This window comes from Mesoplodon densirostris, chromosome 4, assembly GCF_025265405.1.
Source record: "Mesoplodon densirostris isolate mMesDen1 chromosome 4, mMesDen1 primary haplotype, whole genome shotgun sequence".
Lineage (NCBI taxonomy): Eukaryota > Metazoa > Chordata > Mammalia > Artiodactyla > Ziphiidae > Mesoplodon > Mesoplodon densirostris.
The window spans coordinates 89,786,312-89,810,350 of NC_082664.1; the positions used below are offsets into that span (position 1 = coordinate 89,786,312).

At 39.0% G+C, this 24,039-nt stretch overlaps 1 protein-coding gene across 1 annotated transcript; it reads left to right on the forward strand.

Moving 5' to 3' along the window:
* The first annotated feature begins 1,985 nt into the window (after window positions 1–1,985).
* Window positions 1,986–17,309, forward strand: TRIM69 (tripartite motif containing 69). Its single transcript, XM_060098336.1, has 6 exons — window positions 1,986–2,459; window positions 3,306–3,401; window positions 5,726–5,959; window positions 6,735–6,757; window positions 6,840–6,964; window positions 16,768–17,309. The coding sequence occupies exons 1-6, from the start codon at window positions 2,085–2,087 to the stop codon at window positions 17,307–17,309; spliced, it is 1,395 nt and encodes a 464-aa protein (XP_059954319.1). The 5' UTR covers window positions 1,986–2,084.
* Window positions 17,310–24,039: the final 6,730 nt, after the last annotated feature.

The window sequence follows — 24,039 nt, forward strand, 5'->3', positions numbered from 1 at the left end:
AAAATATTAACATACACAGGAGTTTGGAAGAAGTTGATTCCAACCTGCATGGATGACTTTGAGGGTTTCAAAACTTCAGTGGAGGAAGTACCTGCAGATGTGGTGGAAACAGCAAGAGAACTAGAATCGGAAGTGGAGCCTGAAGATGTGACTGAATTGCTGCAATCTCATGATTAAACTTTAATAGATGAAGAGTTGCTTGTTATGGATGAGGAAAAAAGTGGTTTCCTGAGATAAAACCTACTCCTGGTGAAGATGCTGTAAAGAGTGTTGATATGACAACAAAGGGTTTAGAATATTACATAAAATTAGTTGACAAAGTAGTAGCAAGGTTTGAGAGGATTGATTCTAATTTTTTAATTTTATTTATTTATTTATTTTTCCGGTAGGCGGGCCTCTCACTGTTGTGGCCTCTCCCGTTGCGGAGCACACAGTCCGGACGCGCAGGCTCAGCGGCTACGGCTCACGGGCCCAGCCACTCCCCGGCATGTGGGATCTTCCCGGACCGGGGCACGAACCCGTGTCCCCTGCATCGGCAGGCAGACTCTCAACCACTGTGCCACCAGGGAAGCCCTGATTCTAATTTTGAAAGAAGTTCTACTGTGGGTAAAATGTTATCAACAGCATTGCATGCTAAAGAGAAATCATTAATGAAAGGAAGAGTCAATCGATGCAGAAAACTTCATTGTTGTCTTATTCTAAGAAACTGCCATAGCCACCCCAGCCTTCAGCAACCACCACCCTGATCAGCTGTCAACATCAAGGCAAGACTCTCCACTAGCAAAAAGATTATCACTCACTGAAGGCTCAGATGATGGTTAGCATATTTTAGCCATATAGTATTTTTAATTAAGGTATGTACATTTTTTAGACATCATGTTATTGCACATGTAAAAGACTACAGTAATAACTTTTATATGCACTGGAAAACCAAAAATTTTGTGTTACTCACTTTACTGTGATATTCACTTTATTGTGGTGGTATGGAACCCAACCTGCAACATCTCCAAGGTATGTCTGTATATAACATTTTTTCACCAAAGAACATGAGCAGGAATGTTCTTAGCAACACTATTTATAATAGCTCCACACTGGTAATTACCTAAAAGTCTATCAACAGTAGAATGGAGAAATAAATTATGGTATATTTACACAATGGATACTATACAGCAATGAGGATGAATGGACCACCATTATATAGAACAATATGAATAAATCTCACAAATATAATGTTGACCAAAGAAGCCAACAACAAAAGAGTATATATTGCATGGCTGCATTTATATAAAATTCAAAAACAGGCAAAACTAATGTATAGTGTTGGAAGTCAGGATGGGGGTCAACCTTGATGAGGGATAGTGACTTGAAGCAGGCATATGAGGAGCTTCTGGGATGCTGAAAATGTTTCTTGATTGGGGTGATGATCACATAGATGTGTTCATTTTGTGAAAAGTTATTGAGTTGTACACTTATGATTCTGCATTTTTCTGTATAAATGTTATTTCTGTAATGTGTTTTTTAAAAAGGATGGGTGGAGGGCCTGGATGATATTATGGTTGGTGATACTATGCCACTGACTGAGGAATCGGACTGATCTTCCAATTCTTTGCATATGACTTCCAGAAAACAAAACAAAACAAAAAGGGAATAACTAGTAGAACAGAAGTTGGAAGTAAAACTTTCAGCTGATACATAGAGAAAGTGGGTGGAAGAAGCGATGTACAACAAAATACATTTCTTTGACTGAGTACTCTTTCTTCTTCTGCCTTGGTTCTCTATTAAAGTTTAATAATGTTGGGAGTAGTAATAAACTATGATGTTAGATAACAATGAATTTATTGATCACTTTCAAAGAAAAGATTATGGTGCTTTTACTCTGACTGCACCAATTCTCAGCTCCTTTAGGAACAGAGCCCACTATCCTGGAATGCTGAAATGGGCAATAAGAAAGAGAAACTCATTTTAGCTGTTCTTTTCCAAAGGTATCTTCCAACCCCTCCGTCAACACTGACCCAGACAACTACGTTGAAGTGAATGATTTCATCACCCAGATACCCTCTAAAGTGCAGATACAAGATATTACTATGGAGTTACACTGTCCACTGTGTAATGATTGGTTTCGTGATCCACTGATGCTAAGCTGTGGCCACAACTTCTGTCAGTCTTGTATCCAAAACTTTTGGAAGCAGCAAGCAAAAGAAACATTCTGTCCTGAGTGTAAAATGCTATGTCAATACAGCAACTGTACATTTAACCTTGTACTGGAGAAGCTGGTAGAGAAGATGAAGAAGCTACCCCTACTCAAGGGCCATCCACAGTGCCCAGAGCATGGAGAGAACCTGAAACTGTTCAGTAAGCCAGACGGGAAACTGATATGCTTTCAATGCAAAGATGTTCGATTGTCTGTGGGGCAGTCTAAAGAATTCCTGCAGATCTCTGATGCTGTCCGTTTCTTCACGGTGGGTGAGCCCTGGGTTTTGAGCAATCTTGAGCAATTCCTTAGGAAGGCTGGGAAAAATCTTTTGTTGGACTTCTTCTCTCTTCCAATACCACCCCTTTATTCAGATGATTACTAGAAAGCTCAGAGTGCCCAGAAAATACAACATATCTTGCAAAGTTCTTTTTCTATAGTTGCCAATTATAGGAAAGCAGTGAAGGAGCTCTGGTCTACTCCCTCAGTCAATCAAATATTTACCCAAACCCTGCCACGACAGCATTCTACTAGACACTGTACAGAATAAGGACATATAAGATACTGCTTTTGTTATAAAAGTCTTGAAATTTAGTCAAGTTTAAAATGAATAAAACAACCAAAGCAATATAAGATAGTCTACTGTTGTGAGCTAAATTTTTGTCACATTTGTAATTCACAAATGTTTAGAATTTCAGAGGAGATTAGAGAAAACTGAAATAGTCAGGGGAGGCATGGTGAAAGAAAGCTTGAACTGGAAAATTATTTGAATTTGGATGGGCAGAAGGTAGAAATGAGTGTTTTAAGTGAGAACAATGCAAGTAAAAGTATAGATAGTGAGAACAGTGTAACTAGAGTAGAAAATATATAGAGCTCTGTTATCTTCTTCAAACCCCTGAAGTTAGCTAATAAGAAGATAAACTAAGTTTTTCTGCAGCTTGTAATTTTCTTCACAATTTTTGGAAGAGACAGGAATTACGATACAGGGTAAAGGAGACTTTTGTAACAAGAGCTTGCTTTTTTTCCCCCTGACACCCTGGGGCTTTGGGGGAGATGTCCCTTATGGCCCTTTATCTCTCAATTACCTTGTGTTAATTCAACATGGTATTCCCAGAAGGAGCTTACCATCCATCAGGGTCAACTGGAGGCAACCCTGAAGGAACTTCAGTCCCTGAGGAACATGCAGAAAGATGCTATTGCTGCTCACAAGGTGAGGAACAGGATAGAGGGGTTATGAGATACAACCAGAATATACCCTCCTTGTAACTTCAGCTATGTGGGTGGAAAGGTACCTTTACATACCACGCACCTTTGAACCAAGGTCTCTCAGATTGCTGTCTTTTCTCATCTGATTTGATCTTTCCTAGCTTCCCTAAAACTAAATAAAACTATTGCTTATACTTTCAACTTCACAGGAGCTTAATGGTTAGAGACTTGGCAAATCAGTTCCTAGGTTGGGGGAATAAACTGGGAGTTCTGTTTCTTCATTAATTATTCTGTAGAGGGGTGTCTTCTCTGGCATTTGGCATCTGGAAGAAGAAATATGTACAATGAGGGAAAGAAGAAGGATAGATGGAAATGATGTCTCAAGAGAATCTTGTTCTTGTTGTAAGAGTTCCTAGTTCAGCTGTTACAGTCAACATTCATTCATTCAACAAATATTTATTGAGTGGGTCAGGTATTATACTAGATACTATATTCCTACCATGGTGGGAGACAGATGTTAATTAAACAATCCCACCAATAACAATAAAACAACAACTGTGGTAACTACTATAAATGAAAATATAGGATATATTAGAGCATATAAATGGAGAACCTAATCTAGACTGGGTGTTCTTTGAAGAAGCCACTTATAAAAAATTGAGAATTGAAAGGATAAGTGTTATCCTTAGTCAAGTGAACTGGGTGAGGTGAATATGAAGGAAATTGCCTGGAAAATGTTCTGTGAAGAGGAAAGAGCGTATGGAAAAGTTCTGAGACAGGAAGTTAGCTGCTATGTTAAACAGAGAGAAGGCCAATTAAGCTGGATCATGGTAAGCAAGATGAGACTGAAAAGGCAGATGTGGGGCCAATCATGTAGGCCCTTGTAGATAATGTTAGGAATTTTGAACTTCTTCCTGTGAATAATGAGAAGTCATGAAAGGGTTTAAATAGGACATGGCTTCATCTCATTTTGAAAGCATCATTCTGGTGGCTGTGTGGAGTATGGATTGGAGAAAGACAATGACAAGGATAATGGTTAGCAGAGGGCTGCGGCAGTGATCCCAGAGAATGATGATGGCTTGGACTAGAACAAGGCAGTAGAGATCAAAAGAAATAAATAGCTTCAGCATATGCTTTGGAAATAAAAATTACCTGCATGTGGGGATTGATTAGATGTGAGAGGCGAGTGATGGTATCAAATAGACAGTTGGGTATAGGAATCTGGAGCGCAGAAGTTGCTCTAGGATGAAAATAAGAAGTCAGCATATAGACTGTATTTAAAGTTGTGAAAGGAGAGGCTATTACCTAGAAAGAGAGTGTAGAATGAGAAGGGGAAAGAGCCCAGGGAAGAATACCAAGTAATCTAATATTTAGAGCTTGGTCAGAGGAGACAGAACCAACAAATAAGACTGAGAGATAGTGGTGAACTAGGTAAAAGGAAAAATGGAAAAGTCTGACCTAGAGGACAGTGAGAGTTAAGACTATTTTAAGAGTGCAATTATAATGACTGACCATAGAATGTAAGCTGGATAATAGGGGACATGAAGAGAGAGAAGTTGATGAATGGAAATGAAGGGGTCAATGAACAGGAAGTTTCAATGAGACCCAATAATTGTTGCAATAGGGGTACCTGAGTAACTGAGCATAAAAAGTAATTTTAGAGATGGTACAATTGCTGGGGATGATAAAATCCTCAATGTGACTAAAAGAACGAGTAGATAAAGGTAAAAATCACTAGAAATGATGATGAGGAACTGAGAAACCAGGATGTCAGATGGCATACTCGTGAGGATGTTGAGGTCACCTAAGAAAAGAGATGCCAGTGTAGCAGTTATCAATTTCAGTGCTTCAGACATTGCCCATCTCTTGCTTCTTCTATATTGTCCTGGCAGCTGGAATGGCATCTCCCCTAGTTCTGATTTCTTAAAAAAGGACAGTTCTTCCAGCCTCATATGGACCCAGTCTAACAGCATCACTTGGTAGATATTGGTTTGTACTTCTGGATAAAAGGGAATTATCATTCATTTAAAAATGTTTGATTAACCCCACGGTCTTATTTAATATGGCATTGGTTACCACCTCAGTACTGCAATAGGAACCTAGGATGACTTTTGACTATTTCGTGCTGAACTATTAAATGAGCTGGGAAAGACAGAGTAAGTCTCCCAAAGGGCTCCTTTTAGTACAGTTGAATGTTGATACTCAGCCATTTGCATGCATTTTCCTGTTATAGTATTTCCCAAGTTGTGTGAGTGTTAGTGGTGTGGGCCCCCATCCCCAGGTGTTACTCTCAGTAATTACCATGGTGATGATCATGGAGTTTTCCAGGAAAACAAGCTACATCTGCAGCAACACATCTCCTTGGAGTTTCTAAAGCTGCATCAGTTCCTGCACAGCAAAGAAAAGGACGCTTTAAATGAGCTCCGAGAAGAGGGGAAAGCCTTGAATGAGGAGATGGAGCTGAATCTGAGCCACATTCAAGAACAGTGCCTCCTAGCCAGGGAGATGTTGGTGAGCATCCAGGCACGGATGGAACAGCAGAATTCCTTCGACTTTCTCAAAGTGAGACTCCATACCAACATGACTATGGGTACAACAGAGGGTGAAAGAGGGTTGGAAAGGATGTAGAAGCAGATTTTCCCCTCCAGGAGGGTAAAAAAACTGCTATAGTTCTTTTAAGGTTCCTTGGGAGAAAAGCAGGAGGCTGCTTTTACCCTATACTCAGTTGAAAGCTTTACTTTCACACTCCTAGACAAGAAGATAATAAAATGCCATTAAAACCAGCATGTTTTAATATTTCTCCATAAAGAAATTTGAAGCTTTATTTCTCAAAAGTAAGAATGTTGCCAAAAAGTTGTATCTTTTACTGGCTCTCAGAAATCATAAATTGACCTGTTTGAAAAGCTGTCGGTCAATTTTTGCTTCCTCACACTTCACCTCTAAAGTGGCATTGGTTACTACCTCAGTGCTCAGAAGCTTAATTAGTCAGAGTAAGGAAAAGTGGCCTTGGGGTTGGAATACCTACTGTGTTTTTCTCCTGAGACTATGTGGCAGTGTAGGTAAAAACAGCTTAACCTTAATTTCTTTCTTGTTCCCTGTAAAAGGGAACTCTAGAAAATCAGAGCAAAGTAAGCCAGTTTATCCTGGGATAGATGAAGGATGAAGATCAGAAAAGGCATATGGAGGATGAGAGGAGTTGGTGGCAATGGGATGGGGACCATCTGCATAGGATCGCAGTTTTGACCATCAAATTCTGGTGGTGGCCAGTATGACCAAAGAAATTTCTGGAGCTGATGAACAGGCATCTAACCTTTCTATTTCTCCTTTCCTCTCCTAGGACATCACACCTCTCTTGGATAGGTAAGTGTTTCCCTGTGGTATTAATACCCTTCCTTCAGTCCCTGGAGGATGTCTAAGAATAAATGATTTATGTCCCCTGCAGCTTGGAGCAAGGAATGAGGGTGCTGGCACCCAGAGAGCTTATCTCCAGAAAGCTGAACCCAGGCCTGTTCAAAGGTCCCATCCAGTATATGATGTGGAGGGAAATGCAGTCCACTCTCTCTCCAGGTATCAGTGGGTAGTAGTTATTTGTTCCTGGGGCTCCCACTTTATGTTTCATCTGTGGGATGTCTTCTGTGGCCCTAAATAGTACGTTAGAGTCTGGACAGAGGGAGGGGTGAAGTTTAGCCAAAAGAAGGCTAGTTGGTATGACTGAATTTCTTCTCTTACCGTCATCTAAGAATTTATGACTTTGTACTGGTAAACAGAGACTGATGTCCGAATTACTTCTCAGCCTACGATTTTGTTTGATTGTTCTATCAAATGTGACAACCAATATTTTAATGTTTTTCTAAAACAGTTATGTAAGTCCCTGAGGCATCTCTGCCCTGGAGGAGGAGGTTACTGTACATACTCATTGTGTGTATGAATACAGTTCCTCTTGTACTTGATGTTTATAACATGGAGTTATCTCATCTTAGGAGAATGTTTAGAGATCTATAAAAATCATTACAGAAATAAAGCTCTAAATAAAGTTTTTTATAGACTTCATATAGACTCATTATTATTTGTAGTTACTGATTTAATGAAAATCACAAATCTATTCCTGTTAATTTTTCCAGGTGACTGACACTGAAAAAAAACAGTACTGAGGTATAATTAACACAGAATAAAATTCACCAATTGTAAAGTACAATTTGATGAGTTTGACAAATATATACACTTATGTAAACATCTCCAAAATCAAGATATAGAAAATTTCTGTCATCCCAGAAAGTTCCCGCATACCCCTTTGCAGTCAACCCTTTTCTTCTAGCCTCAGCCACTGACACTCACTGATTTACTTTATTTCACTTTAGTTGTCTTTTCTAAAATCTCATATAAGTGGAACCATACATTATGTAGTCTTTTCTGTCTGGCTTTTTTCACTTAGCAAAATGCTTTTTGAGATTCACCTATGTTGTTGCATGTATCAATCACTGTATTTTATGGATACATCACAATTTGCTTATTCATTCACCAACTGATGGACATTTGGGTAGTTTCTAGTTTATGGCTAGTATGAATAAACTTGCCTGAACATTTGTTTACAAATCTTTGTGTTTTAATTTCTTTAGGGTAAATATCTAGTGATGGGATTGCTAGGTTGTATGTTAGGTATATGCTTAACTATAAGAAACTATCACATTTTTTTTCTTAAGTGGTGGTACCATCTTAATTCCCACCTCCAGTGGATGAGAGTCCCGGTTTCTCCAAATCCTTGCTAAAACTTGATAATGTCGATCTTTTTGATTTTTTTAACTCCATCAAAAAAGATATTTTATTAAAGTTCCCAAAACAAATTTGAGAAGTTATGCTGCTTTTAAATAGAAAAAGGCCAAGTTAAAATATGGAAATAAAGTTTTCATTTGGTGGAAGCTGAAACTAATATATACATTCTAATCAAAGATCTATCCCATGTGACATTTTTCATTTTTAAGAGTCTACCAGGCCAAACCCTTTCACTGCCTTTACTGCTTTTGCTTTGCTTTCCCCCTTTTCTTTCTTTCACTTTGCCTTCAGCTTTTCTTTTTCCCCCACTTCGGCTTCTGGTTCATCCATATGGAGTACTGTCCACGCTGATCTAGAAGACTCTTTTTGTTTCTCTTAATATCAATCTCCATTTTTATGTCACTTTGTTCATCTTTCACTACATATTGCGTTTTCTCTTGACAATGTTTGGATACCACCACAGTTTTATTTTACCTTATTTTTTTGAAAGATATATCCCCTCATATAGAATTCTGGGTTAATGGACTTCTTTTCACTAATATAAAAAGTCACTCCATTGTTTTCTCACTTGTATAGTTTCTGATGAGATGTCTATTATCATTTTTATATTCATTTCTCTGTATGTACTATCTCTTTTCTCCTTGTAAGAGTTACTTTTTTTGTCACTTGTTTCCACCAGTTTGATTATGCTGGGTCTTGGTGTGTTTTCTTTTTATTTATTTAGTGTGTGGTTCATTGAGTTTCTTGGATCAATGGGTTTATTGTTTTCACCAAGTCTGGGAAAATGTCAGCTATTATTTCTTCAAGAGTTTTTTTTACCTATCCACCTTTTCTTCTCTCCTTCTGGAACTCTAATTTTACATATGTTAGACCACCTAAAATTGTCTCACTTGTCATTGATGTTGAGCATTTTTTAGCCTTTTTTCTTTCTGTGCTTCATTTTGAATAGCTTCTCTTGCTATTCAAGTTCTCTCATCTTTTTTTTTTTTTTTTTTTTTTTTTTGGCAGTACACGGGCCTCTCACTGCTGTGGCCTTTCCCGCCGCAGAGCACAGGCTCCGGACTCGCAGGCTCAGCGGCCATGGCTCACGGGCCCAGCCGTTCCGCAGCATGTGGGATCTTCCTGGACGGGGGCACGAACCCGTGTCCCCTGCATTGGCAGGTGGACTCTCAACCACTGCGCCACCAGGGAAGCCCAGTTCTCTCATCTTTTCACCTGCACTGTCTAATCTTCTGTTAATCCTGTTCATGATGTTTTTCATTTCAGATACCTTTCATTTCTTCAAAAAGTTGGGTCTTTTTATATCTTCAGTTTCTCTCCATACCATGTTATTGTTTTGTCTACGTTCTCATGCAAATGGAAGATATATATAATAGCTGTTTTAATGTCTTTGCTAATTCCACCACTATTGTAATTTCTAACATGTTGTTATTGCGTGAGCTTCTTGAGACTGTAGGTCATATTTTCCTGCTGCTTTGCATGGCTGGTATTTTAAAAAATTTTTAATTGACTTAATTTTTTTTTTTTTTTTTTTTTTTTTTATTTTTATTTTTTTTTCGGTATGCGGGCCTCTCACTGTTGTGGCCTCTCCCGTTGCGGAGCACAGGCTCCGGACGCGCAGGCTCCGGACGCGCAGGCTCCGGACGCGCAGGCTCAGCGGCCATGGCTCACGGGCCCAGCCGCTCCGCGGCATATGGGATCCTCCCAGACCGGGGCACGAACCCGTATCCCCTGCATCGGCAGGCGGACTCTCAACCACTGCGCCACCAGGGAGGCCCTGACTTAATTTTTTTAGAATACTTTTAGATTTACAGAAAAATTGAAAAGATAGTACAGAGAGTTCTTGTATACCTCATTCCTAGTTTATATTATTATTATCTTATATTTAGTGTGATACATGATTTATAATTAATGAATCAATACTAATACATTACTATTAACTAAAGTCAATAGTTTCTTCAGATTTCCTTATTTTTTTACCTAATGTCATTTTTCTATTCCAGGATCCCATCTAAGGTTCCACATTACATTTAGTTGTCATGTTTCTTTAAGCTCTTCTTGGCTGTGACAGTTTCTCAGACTTTCCATGTTTTTGATGACTTTGACAGTTTTGAGGAATACTGGTCATGTATTTTGTAGGATGCCACATTACTGCAATCTGTCTGATGATTTTCTCATGATAAGACCAGGGTTATGAGTTATTGAGAGGAAGACCACAGAGTTAAAGTGCCATTTTCATCACATCATATCAAGCATACATACTGTCAACAAATTTACGACTGTTGATGTTGGCTTTAATCACCTAGCTGAGGTAGTGTTTGTCAAGTTTCTCCACTGTAAAGTTTTTCCCCCCTCCCTTTTCCATACTGTATACTTTGGAAGCAAGTTACTATGTGTAGCCCACACTTAAGGAGTAGGTAGTTATGCTCCCTCCTCCTTGAGGGTGGAGTATCTACATAAATTATTTGGAATTCTGCATGGGAGATTTGTCTCTTCTGGCTGTCAAACATGATCAGTTTTACACTGCTATTTGCTGAATTTTGTTGTAATCCTTTAAGCTCTATGGATTTAACTTTGGCATTTAGTGAAGTTATTTGAAATAACTTTGTTCCTTTTGACACTTTAAGCTTTGATGAGCCTTTAAGCTTTGTTAGAGTGGTTCAAGAGCAGCCTTTAATCTAGGGTTAATTTTGCCAATTTTCTAAGGTATTAACCTTCTGAGTACTCTGTCTGATGTTCTACATACTATAACATTTTTCCATTCTGGCTGACAGGATTGAAAACTATTCCCAGTCTTGTGTGAGCTCTAGAAATTATTAGGCCTACTGCTTTCTGGAGATTTTCTCCCTGGACTTAATGAGTTTCACTGCACGCATGTGGCAATATTCAGCCACAGCCTTGAGGGAATCCCTTTGTAGATGTTTGAAACTCTATGTACAGCTCCCTCCTCTGTGTTACTCTACCCTGCAAATTCTAGCTGTCTCAGGATCACAGTGTTTTTCTTCTTGTATTCATTGCCTGTAAAATCTAATTTCACTTTTAGCAATCATTTAAAGCACAAACTGATTTTTTTCTTTTTGGTATAATTTTACATTTAAGAAAATCAAATGGGATTTATTTAATAGACGGCTATTTTAATAATAATGTACCATGGTCAAACGCTGGTAAAATATACTTTATACTTCTTATTTCTAGGCCTTTGCTTATTCTGCAGATTCATATTTTCTTCTTTCCTGCCTTATAGATGAGGCTGTTGCTTTAGGATGGGGCTGATACTTCTGTAAAGGGTCAGACAGTAAATATTTTAGGCTTTGTGGGCTGTTTGGTCTTTGTTGAAAGTACTTAACTATGCCACTGCAGTGAAAAAGCAACCATGACAATATGGCTTTTCATGTATTCCAGGGTAGGGAATTGTTTAACTTAAAATATTTTAATATATTTCCTTTAGTTTTGTGTGTATTAGTAAAATATCACCAAAGTTCACTCATTCATTCAACACACTCTTCTAGAGGGCCTACTACATGCTAAGCATTAAGTTGGGCTCCAAGGATATGGAAATAAAAGACATAGTTTCTGCTCCTCAGGAAAGGCTAGAAGACCAAGTTAGAGTCTGTAGCAACCCTCTAGGTGAAACATTATTAAGATGTAAGCCAGAGGCATGGGAATGGGAATGGAAAAATAAAGAACAGATTCTGGAGACAGAATTCCTGGAGCTGAAATATACAGGACAGTAACTGGTGGTAAGGGATAGAGAAAGGTGATGTCAAGGATGGAAATACAGGAGATGCAGATTTTGGAGGGTGCTGATAAGTTCAGTTTGGGCCATGTTGTGTTGACCTACAGGACAACTAAGTGAATATATTCAAATGGGTAATTATTCTAACTGGAGCTTAGGAGAGAAGCCAGGGCTGGAATAATCAATATAGAGTGTGGGTAGCTGAAGCTATTCATGTAAGTGAGATTTCCTAAGGAAACTGAGAACATGCAGTCAAAGAGAAAGCATGTTATAGAGAATAACAACAGATGAAGGTCAATGAAGCCTCAGAAGAGACTGAGGAATTCTGGCAACAGAAATAAAAGAAAAAACAGGAAATGAAGTCCACGTGGAATCTAAAACAAAGAGACTGTCAAAGAGAAGGGAATGGTCATTCACGCCAAATGCGAAGATCAATTTAGAAAATGACTGGAAAAGAGATATTTTAAACAACAACTGGGGCCTCCCTGGTGGCGCAGTGGTTGAGAGTCCGCCTGCCGATGCAGGGGATACGGGTTCGTGCCCCGGTCTGGGAGGATCCCATATGCCGCGGAGCGGCTGGGCCCGTGAGCCATGGCCTCTGGGCCTGCGCGTCCGGAGCCTGTGCTCCGCAACGGGAGAGGCCACACAGTGAGAGGCCCGCATACCGCAAAAAGAAAAAAAAAAAAAAAACAACAACAACAACTGGTGACTTTGGCAAGGCCAATTTCAAAAGAGTGGAATGAGTAGAAGTTATTGTGTAGGGTTCAGGAGTAATTTGGAATGAGGCAGTAATGAAGTGAATAGATCACTCATTTGAGAAGTTTCACTAAGAAGGAAGATGTATGAATGGAAAACATGCTGAAGGGAAGTAGCCTGCAGAAAGGCAGAAATCAACGGTATAAGAAAGGGAATAATTGGTGGAAGTAGGGAAGAGTGAGAGCTACAGCAGAGAGAGGTATTGACTTTCCACAGTTTCCTCTGAAACTGGAGAGGAGATAAAGATGGTAGAAGTGAACAATTCTGTGGGGTGGGGTTTGCAGTATGAGTGGGAAGAATTGAAGGATTCCTATAAGATGTACTGAAGCTTCTCTGTGAAACAGGAGATGAAGTCTTCTGCCTGGGAGTGAGGAGGGAAGTGGTGGAATAAGGGTTTGAGGTGGGAGTTGAAGGTTTGAAATTGCTGTTGTGAGGAATTGAAGAGGATTTGATTTGGGAAATATAAGAGTTCTGGGCAGGGCTGATGGCCAAGCATAGAGTGGAAATAATGAATTTGTAGTGGTACCTGTGTGCACAATTTTGTGATTTTCCTCCTGCAATGGTCAGGAATTGGAGTGTTAATTTGAATAGCTGAATAAATCCAAGGTTGGAGAGTTGCATGGCAGATGCTGCAGAAATAGCATAAGAGGATAAGTGTTGAGGCTATTGGCAACAAAGCTATCACTGCTAACTGTTTAGGGAAGGATTTTAAGCCAGGAAGCAAAGAGATAATAAAGAGAGATAGGGGACTAGAGATGTTAATGAAGTCAAGTAATGGTTGTAGGGAGAGATGAGAGTGAGAAAGCTCAAAAAATAAAGAGTATGGGGCTCCCCTGGTGGTGCAGTGGTTGGGAGTCCACCTGACGATGAGGGGACGCGGGTTCATGCCCCGGTCTGGGAGGATCCCACATGCCATGGAGCGGCTGGGCTCGTGGGCCATGGCCACTGGGCCTGCGTGTCCAGAGCCTGTGCTCCGCGGCGGGAGAGGCCACAGCAGTGAGAGGCCCGCGTACAGCAAAAAAAAAAAAAAAAAAAGAGTATGGCATACCTGAATTGAAGATTTTAGAGAATGAATAGTTCCTGATGACTACAAGATCCAGAATATAGTCATTGATATGGACAGCTTAGATGTAATGGAGTCAAAAGTCACCAGCAGTAAAGTCAAGGACATTCAAGAATAGAAGAGTAGCTATATCTAAAAGATAGTAAAATCACTTGAGATGATGGGCTGGATTTGGGGTAGAGAAGTAAGGTTAACCCAAAGTGCAGGGGGTATAACCAGGAACTTTGTACATAATAGCATCAAATAGAGATAGAAGGAAATATGAAATGGAATGACAAGAGTCTCAAATGAAGAGTGATGTTTTTACATGAGGATGAGGAGTAGAGTAGGGGTCTGGAAGTAGCAGTGGTGGCAACCTGATCTCTGGCATCTGAATTTAGAAAACGAATAGTCTCATGAACTTCTGGGAGCTGGTTTTTAGTTAGTTAGTTTGCTTTTTGGAAGAACCAGCCAGATTTATGTTAAATTAAGGAGGTGATGAGAGAATTCTGTAAACTGAGGATGCAAGAGAGATAATTAGGGAGGTAGTTCTAAAGGGCAGAGTGGAAAGGGTTGGGTGGGAACAGTGGAAGGATGGGTGAAGGCAGAGGAGGTAAAGAACAGAAGAGTGGGGATAAAAGTACAGTAGAGAATAAATCATCAGAGGAGTCTACATTCTGGGCGTTTATACCAAGGATAACAGGAGTATGAAGCATGGTGAAATTAATTAGTGTCAAGGTTTCAAATGGAACTCTAATTGAAGTTCGTTTATTTGTTTAACAAATAGTTACTTGAATACCTAGGAACAGTTCCAAATTTTGAAGATATATGAGGAAACAAAACAGATATGGTCCCTGCCCTTCTAGAGACTACACTCCAGTGGAAGAGACAATGAACAAGTAAATAATTTCACATAGTGATAACTACTGTGAAGAAAACAAAGCATGGTATACTCAGTAAATAATTATTCATGAGAGAAAATAAAGCAGGATAAGAGTACAAACAGTGATAGACAGATGAACATGCTATTTTAGATAGAATGGCCAGAGAAAACCTCTCTGAGCCAACAGTCCCCTCTCCCTATGTTTTACTGTGGACATTTCTAAACATACTGAAAAGTTTAAAGACTTTTACAATGAACACTCCTACACCTACCTAGATTCTATCATTAACATTTTATTGAACTTGCATAAATAAAGGCCTGAATGATGTGAAGGAGTGAACATATGGGGAAAGAGTGTTCAGGGACAAGGAAAGAAAGTGTAAAGTCTCTGAAGTAGGAATGAGCTTAGTATGTTCAAGGAACAGCCAAAAGGCAAAGGTGGTTGGATCAAACTAAATGGGGCGAGGGGGTGGTAAGTGGTGGGAAATGAGGTCAGAGAAGTGGGTAAATCATGTATGTCTTGTTTGCTCTGTGAGGACTCTGGATTTTACCTTGGGTGATGGGAAGCATAAGAGCATTTTGAGTAGGAGAACTGGATGATCTCATTCGTGTTTTGGGCAGAATAGGCTGCAGACAGGCAAGAGTGGAAACAGAACAGTTAAAAAGCTATTGCAGTAGTTTGAAGCCAGTGGTATTTGTGGAAGTTATCTGTCTATATATTCTGAGTAGGCTCAGAATATATTTTAAATGTGGAGCTGACAGAACTTACTGTTGGATTGAACATGGCATAAGAAGAAAAGCAGGGATGCAAAGCTGACTCCTAGGAATCCTCAAAGTCAAGGCCGGCTGAGCTAGCTGGAGGTATCAGAGGTTTGGTGATGAGAGCAGACTGTGGTTCTTAAAAGGATGGCAGGAATTCTTTATGATACCTCCAAAGAAATCCTAGTTCTCACACTGGAAAAAGTAACAACCCAAAGTGGATGAGGATCTGTGTGAGAGAGAAGATTCAGCCTATATGAGAAATTTTCAGGATTCTTCAAACCTCTTGTTAGAAAGAAAAAATCCTTGGGATGATGGAAAAGATTCAGGCTTTTCTGAAAAGAGACAGACAGACTGGATTGATCTTCCTTCCAAGTATAAGTAAATCCATTAACAACAAATGTATGCATATTTGTATCTGTGTCCATGATGTGAACATACAATAGTTTTTGTGTTTCCTGTATCAAATTTTGTGCCAAGGTTCAATTATCTCACATCTAGAATTTGTGTCACCTTGCTGATATGCTTCCAATCTCTCTTTATTTAGAAATTCTTTTTTATACTGCTGCCCATTGATTTGTCTAAACCAATACTTGTCAAATTACCTGTGATAAAGGACCAGTTTTTAAAACTGATATGTTTGTAGAATACGATATAAATTAATTACTTGAAAAAGTGGAATTAAAATAACAAAGATTACAAAGTGCAAGCCCAGTTTTTTAACAAAATCAACTGACAAAATTACTGTCAGAATTCTATGAAAGTTTCTAAGAGCTTACTCTCAATTCCGTACTATCCTGTCACAGACTGGCAATTACCGTTTGTGAACCACATTCTGATTATCAGTGGCATCAACCATTCCAGACCTCAAAAGTTCCAGTGTCTATTAAACCAAATGTAAACTTATCACCATTGTCCGCTAAATTCTGTGCCAGTTAGCTCAGTCTCACCTGCTTCTAACGGGCAAGCCCTTATCTTCTCTCTCATGCAAGCTACTGTTTTTAACTCATTCCTATTTTGCCTTTTTTTACCCAAAGCATCCTGATACATCTCATAGATGTTACATCAAAACTAAAATGCTTATTGCCCTTAGAAAGCTTTCCTAGGACCCACTTACCTAATCTTTACCCTTTCAGCATTTGTATTTTCTTATATTTATTAGTACAGATTTATCTTATTTGCATTTTTTATTAAGTATAATAATTGCTTCAGAGTAATGTCTGATTTTTACCACAAATATAAAAATGTCTAGAATATAGCCACATGGATATCAAAACAATATAAAGTATATAAGTAATTACCTGCCTGTCTAAGAGTATATGGCATGGGGAGATAAAGCACTGGTGTCTATGTAAATACTATCTATGGGAACCTGCATTCATCCCTTTTCCCCCATGCCCTGCTTTCTTTTATTTTCTTACTAGGCCTATCTCCATTAACTCTGGACCCTAAAACTGCTCACCCAAATCTAGTGCTCTCCAAAAACCGAACCAGTGTGTGGCATGGTGACATTAAGCAGGTAATGCCTGATGATCCAGAGAGGTTTGACTCAAGTGTGGCTGTGCTGGGCTCAAAAGGCTTCACATCTGGAAGGTGGTACTGGGAAGTAGAAGTAGCAAAGAAGACAAAATGGACAGTTGGAGTCGTCAGAGAATCCATCCTTCGGAAGGGCAGCTGTCCTCTAACTCCTGAGCAAGGATTCTGGCTTTTAAGACTAAGGAACCAAACTGATCTAAAGGCTCTGGATTTGCCTTCCTGTAGTATGAAACTGACTAACAACCTCAACAAGGTGGGCATATACCTGGATTATGATGGAGGGCAGGTATCCTTCTACAATGCTAAAACTATGACCCACATTTACACCTTCAGGAGCACCTTCACGGAGAAAGTTTATCCCTACTTCTGCCCTTGCCTTAATGATGGTGGAGAGAATAAAGAACCATTGCATATCTTACATCCACAGTAATCTGTCATACTATTGTATAAATTCAGAGCATTATTAAAGAGGTATTGAAATAGTTTACCAGTCTCACTGGTTTCTCTTCCCAATTTATGGGGAACTCTGGAATAATGAAAAGAGGATTCACAAATTGAATTCTGTTCTCACTGTTCTAAGTGGATTTCACTGGAGCTTTTCAAGCTGTCGTTCTAACTCTCTGGGGTCTACTGTGACACAGGAGCCATTCTCATGAGCATGATCATCATCCTATTATAACTGGAGCAAAATGCAACTTGAGTTTGTGATGTTCAGGAACCCTTTTCAAACGTTCTCAGAAATTCTATCATACTGTCCTTATTCTCCAACAATAATGACTCAATAGATTAATTTTTAGATGTGTGCTCTTCTTCCTATTTAATTATCTTTTAATATACATTTTGCAACACATTTATTTTCTGGAACTTGTTACTGTAATTTAAAAAAAAAACTGTTCCAGAAGTTTAAAGAATAAAATGTTCTGGGCTAGTTTATAATCTTGTCTTGAATTCTCTCAAGATACTTTTTAGTCCAGCGAATCTCTGATTCTTTCTCAGTCCCTTTTTCTTGCTTTACCTACCTATGGAGCACTTGTTTTTCTGTATTCAAATACATTTAAGTATTTCCATTTACTTTTGACTATATCCTTTTAGTCATTCCTGCCTATAATTTAAATACCCATATATTTCATCTTGTCCTCTCCAATATACTCATCCTCTAGCTTGTTCCTTCTTTCTAAGCCTAAACTTCTTAGGCTTATTGATCTCAGCAGTACCCTTGATGAACCACCTCTATTTCCTTTCCTTTGGAAGTCCCATCTAACTGGGCTTCATGCTCTATATCTGACAGGTTTTTTGGGAGAGATGGGGGTAGGGGTGCAGTACTTAGGACCTGCAGTATGGCCCTCTAAAATTACAATTAGCACAGCTCTTTGGGCAGGATAAAAGCCCTCTATCCTATCTGTCATAGTGGGAAGGATACATACAACTACAGGTAATATTCGTGTAGTGTTGGTATATACAATATACATACATTTATAGCTGCTGATTTGGGCAAACAGCCATGACATGTTATGGCTACATTTAAGAAATTACCTTTTTTTAAAAAAAAATGAATTCATTTTAACTGGAATGTAATAAGGACCTATTTTGTGCCTGGAGCCTTGCTAGATGTTTCGAAGGATATAAAAGAAGCATAAAAAGAAAAAAAAAGGTTCATCTAGGGGGATATAAAAGAAATTCAGGTGCCTGGACCCCACCTAAGACCAATTAAATAAAAATCTCTAGCAGATGGGGCCTAGGCATTCGTAGTTTGTAAAAGCTTACTAATGTGTGGCTAGGGCAGGGAACCACCGAACTAAAGGAACATGATTTCTCTCCTTTTTTAATCTTTAAAAAAAATTCAAACGTAGAGGAAAAATTACATATTTATATGATAACTCCCATATACTCTCCACCTACATTACCAGTTATTAACATTTTGCTACATTTTCTTAGTCTCTCTCCCCCACATCCACCCCATATGATTTTGTGTGTGAGTATAATTATTACTGTTATTTTTGCTGAACTACTTTAGATTAAGTTGCAGGCATTATAATTCTTATTCCTAAATACATCGGCAAGTATCTTCTAAGAACCAAGGTATTCTCTTACATAATCACAGTACTAAATTATCAAATTCAGAAAATTTTACATCAACACAATACTACTTACTAGCTAATATACAGTCCATATAAATAAGTAACTAATTCTAATGGTGGGATTTTAGGCACTGTAAAATTTCAAGTAATGTGACAAAGAATTTGGGAGAAAGAAGAGGGTCTAGTTAAGTCATAGACAGAATTCTAGATAATTGATATCTAAAGTCTGTCCTTGGGACAGACAAGTGCTACAGAGTTCAAAGAAAGGGGAGGTCAGTATTCACCAGAATAGAAGTAAATTCTAAGGAAAAGATTGATTAAGTTGGACATAATGAAAGATGAGTAGGAATGAATATAAATTCTAATCTAGATTTGGAAAATATACTTTTTAAAAATGAATGTTTTGTATTGATGGTTGCATAGCTATATAAATACACTAGAAATAAATGAACTGTAAACTTATAATGGGCAACTTTTTGAGATGTAAATTATACCACAATAAAGCTGTGTTTAAAAAAAGGGAAAGAAAAAATGAATGTTTTATTCAGATCACCAGGGGAATTAGAACAGGCCACAGGTGTATACATATTTTCCACTATCTGTAGGAGTCAATCTTAATACTTTTTCTGATATACTACCTCAGCTCTCCAGTAGTTGTCTTAACACAGATGACACAAAATTTCCCCCAGTTTTCCCAGATAATTGGTTATTTTTATAATTGGTTGTTCTATACTGAATAATTTGAATAATCCCTCTACTTAGAACTCAGACTATAATTAAAGGCAGGAATTCGGGACTTCCCTGGTGGCGTGGTGGTTAAGAAGCCACCTGCCAGTGCAGGGCACATGGGTTCGATCCCCGGTCCGGGAAGATCCCACATGACGCGGAGGAACTGAGCCTATGCGCCACAACTACTGAGCCTGCGCTGTAGAGCCCGTGAACCACAAGCCCCCGCTTGCCGCAACTAGAGAAAGCCCACGCGCAGCAGCGAAGACCCAACGCAGCCATAAATAAATAAATAAATAAAATAACATTTTTTAAAAAGGCAGGAATTCTTCTAACGAGTATGAATTATGAAACACCAATATGGGATTTCCCTGCTAGAAATAGACTCTGAATAGTATTCACTAAGAAGCATCACTGGGGCTATCTTATATACTGTTTTCTCTCAGGCCACAGGAGATGAGGCTGATAGTAACCAAAATATGAAGTAGAGTATAAAGAGGCCCCAGTCAGCGTGTTGGGATTCACTGAGGTGAGAACCTCAAAAGGAAAATGCCTTGTAAAACACATTCAGAAGCATGTATGCAATGTATATGTACAGTTTGGAGAATAATATGAAGAAACAAACACTCATTAATTCACCATCTAGCTTTGGAAATAGAACAGTATCAAAACCTTTGAAGGCCCCTGTGTATCTCTCCCAGCCCTGAGGTAATCACTATTCTACATTTTGTGTCTGGATTTTTCTTTTTTGCAAATAATTCATAGGTATGTTTTTCCAACAAATGTATTGTTTAGTTTTTTCTATTCTACATATGTATGTATTCCTAGAAAGTATAGTTTCATTATGTCTGTTCTTCGAACTTTAAATGAATGGAATCATGTTGTACGCCTTCCTTAGCTTTTTAAAATTCAAACTTATGTTGTATTCCAGTGTATGAAAATTCAACCATTTAAACATCCAAACTACTGTTAATAGGTAAGTAGTTGTTTCTAGTTGTTTTATTTTTTTAATTGTTGCTGTTGCTATTGCCATTAGCAACAATGTTGCTATTAACATTATTGGATATGTGACCTGGTAAATGGGAGCAAGAATTCTCTAGGTTTACACCTGATAAGCACTGGTGCATAGGGTATGCACATCTTCAAGTAGGTAATGCTGAACAGTTGGTCAACTCTATTGTGCCAATTTACACTGCCAACAGCAGTAAGAGTTCCCATTAATCTATGTCTTTGCCAATTCGGTTTTTAACAGTAAGGTGGATACACATAATGGTATCTCCAGGTTTTAGTTTGTATTTCCCTAATTACCACTGTGGTTGAGCATCTTTTCATAATTTTATTAACCATTTAAGTTTCCTCTTCTGTGAAATGCCTATACAGATGTTTGCCCATTTTTGCATCAGACTGTCTCTTATTGATTCATAGTGTTACTTATATACTCTGGATACCAATCCTTTGTTGGTTATTTGCACTGCAAATATCTTCTCCTATGGCTTAATACTTGTGTCTCATTTACAAAAAAATCCTTCTCAGAGGTCAGAGAGATATTCTCCTATGTTTTATTCTACATGTTTTAAAGTTCTGTGTTTTATATTTCAATGCTTAATTGTTCAATCAACTAAAAGTAACAAGTATAAATTTGCATGCACCTAACAACATAATTTCAGTATAGATAAAGCAGTAATTAACAATAAATTAATAAATCTACAAACAACTTGAGATTTTTAACATGCCTCTCTCGGTAATTGATAGAAGAATCAGACAATATGATTAACAAACTTGACTCAATGAACATATGTTAGAACACTGTACCAAACACCTGAGAACATCCAACAGCTGCAGGGCATTCTTTGTAAACACACACAGAACACTGACCATATACTTCAGTCAGAAGGAAAATTTCAACAAATTTAAAAGGATTATAATCACACAAGCTATATTCTTTGACCTTAATTCATTTAAACCAGACATCGATAACAAAATAACTAATCACATGTATTTGGAAATTTTTAAATACTTTAAATAACCCATGGATCAAAAAAACTATTGGAAATCTGAAAATATTGTGAATTGAATGATAATGAAAAATGACATCTGAAAAACTGGCACACAGTTTAAAGGGAATCGATAAGTCTTATATACACATATTAGAAAAACAAAGGATGAAAATCAGTCATCTCTTTCAAGAAATTAGAAAAAGAACAGCAATTTAAAGCCAAAAAAAAGTAGAAGGAAATTATAAGGGCAGAAATTAAGGATATACAAAAGAAATATATGGGAGTATCAAAAATGTCATAAGTTTGTTCTTTGAAAAGTCTAATAAAAATGAGAAACTTCAGGCTTCCCTGGTGGCGCAGTGGTTGAGAGTCTGCCTGGCGATGCAGGCGATACGGGTTCGTACCCCGGTCCGGTAAGATCCCACATGCCGCGGAGCCGCTGGGCCCGTGAGCCATGGCCGCTGAGCCTGCGCGTCCGGAGCCTGTGCTCCGCAACGGGAGAGGCCACAGCAGTGAGAGGCCCGCGTACCGCAAAAAAAAAAAAAAAAAAAGACAAACTTTTGGTGATACTAAGAAATGAAAAGAAGGCACTAACATCAGTAACTAATATCAGAAATGGAAAAGGAACCATTGCCACAGAGCCTGCAGACATTACAAAATATTATAGAAGGTTTTATGGTCAACTTTATATCAATATTTTTGAAATTTTAGATTAAATAGACCCAACGCCAGAAAAATATAGCTTATCAAAACTGATGTAAGGCGGGGGGTGGGGAAACTATAAAGAAAACATAATTTGAACACTGGTGATATATGACTATATTGAAGAATTGTTATTTTTTATTATTATTATTATTTTTGCCTGCACCATGCGGCATGTGGGATGCACCATGTGGGATCTTAGTTCCCTGAACAGGGATAGAAGCCCTGTCCCCTGCAGTTGAAGTGCGGAGTGTTAACCACTGGACCGCCAGGGAAGTCCAATGATATTGTTTTTTAAGAAGCCTTCATCTTTTAGAGATTCCAGCTGAAACATTTATAGATGAAGTGATAAAATGAGTTTTGCTTCAAAATAATAACACAGCAGGGCTTCCCTAGTGGCGCAGTGGTTGAGAGTCCGCCTGCCGGTGCAGGGGACACGGCTTCGTGCCCCGGTCTGGGAAGGTCCCACATGCCAAGGAGCGGCTGGGCCCGTGAGCCATGGCCGCTGAGCCTGCGCGTCCGGAGCCTGTGCTCCGCAACGGGAGAGGCCACAGCAGTGAGAGGCCCGCGTACCGCAAAAAAAAAAAAAAAAAAGACAAACTTTTGGTGATACTAAGAAATGAAAAGAAGGCACTAACATCAGTAACTAATATCAGAAATGGAAAAGGAACCATTGCCACAGAGCCTGCAGACATTACAAAATATTATAGAAGGTTTTATGGTCAACTTTATATCAATATTTTTGAAATTTTAGATTAAATAGACCCAACGCCAGAAAAATATAGCTTATCAAAACTGATGTAAGGCGGGGGGTGGGGAAACTATAAAGAAAACATAATTTGAACACTGGTGATATATGACTATATTGAAGAATTGTTATTTTTTATTATTATTATTATTTTTGCCTGCACCATGCGGCATGTGGGATGCACCATGTGGGATCTTAGTTCCCTGAACAGGGATAGAAGCCCTGTCCCCTGCAGTTGAAGTGCGGAGTGTTAACCACTGGACCGCCAGGGAAGTCCAATGATATTGTTTTTTAAGAAGCCTTCATCTTTTAGAGATTCCAGCTGAAACATTTATAGATGAAGTGATAAAATGAGTTTTGCTTCAAAATAATAACACAGCAGGGCTTCCCTAGTGGCGCAGTGGTTGAGAGTCCGCCTGCCGGTGCAGGGGACACGGCTTCGTGCCCCGGTCTGGGAAGGTCCCACATGCCAAGGAGCGGCTGGGCCCGTGAGCCATGGCCGCTGAGCCTGCGCGTCCGGAGCCTGTGCTCCGCAACGGGAGAGGCCACAACAGTGAGAGGCCCGCGTACCGCAAAAAAAAAAAAAAAAAATATATATATATATATATAATAATAATAACACAGCACAACAACTTTGTTAATACTTAGGGTTTAAATCTCACAAGCACGACTGACCTGCGTCCTCCACCGAGTCAGGGGAAGCTGAAGGTCCTCCCCACAATACCACGAGCTGGTCCACACAGGCTGGCAGCGACGGGAACCTTCCTCCTTGCGCCTCAGGCTTTCCCCGCCCATTACTCCATGAGAACCAATCATGGAGCTGGCTTCGGACATCCAACCAATCAGTGATCTCGGCTCCTGGCCCCCCTCCCCCCACGTCCTCGCTTGTGAGGCGTGTGAGGCGGCGCC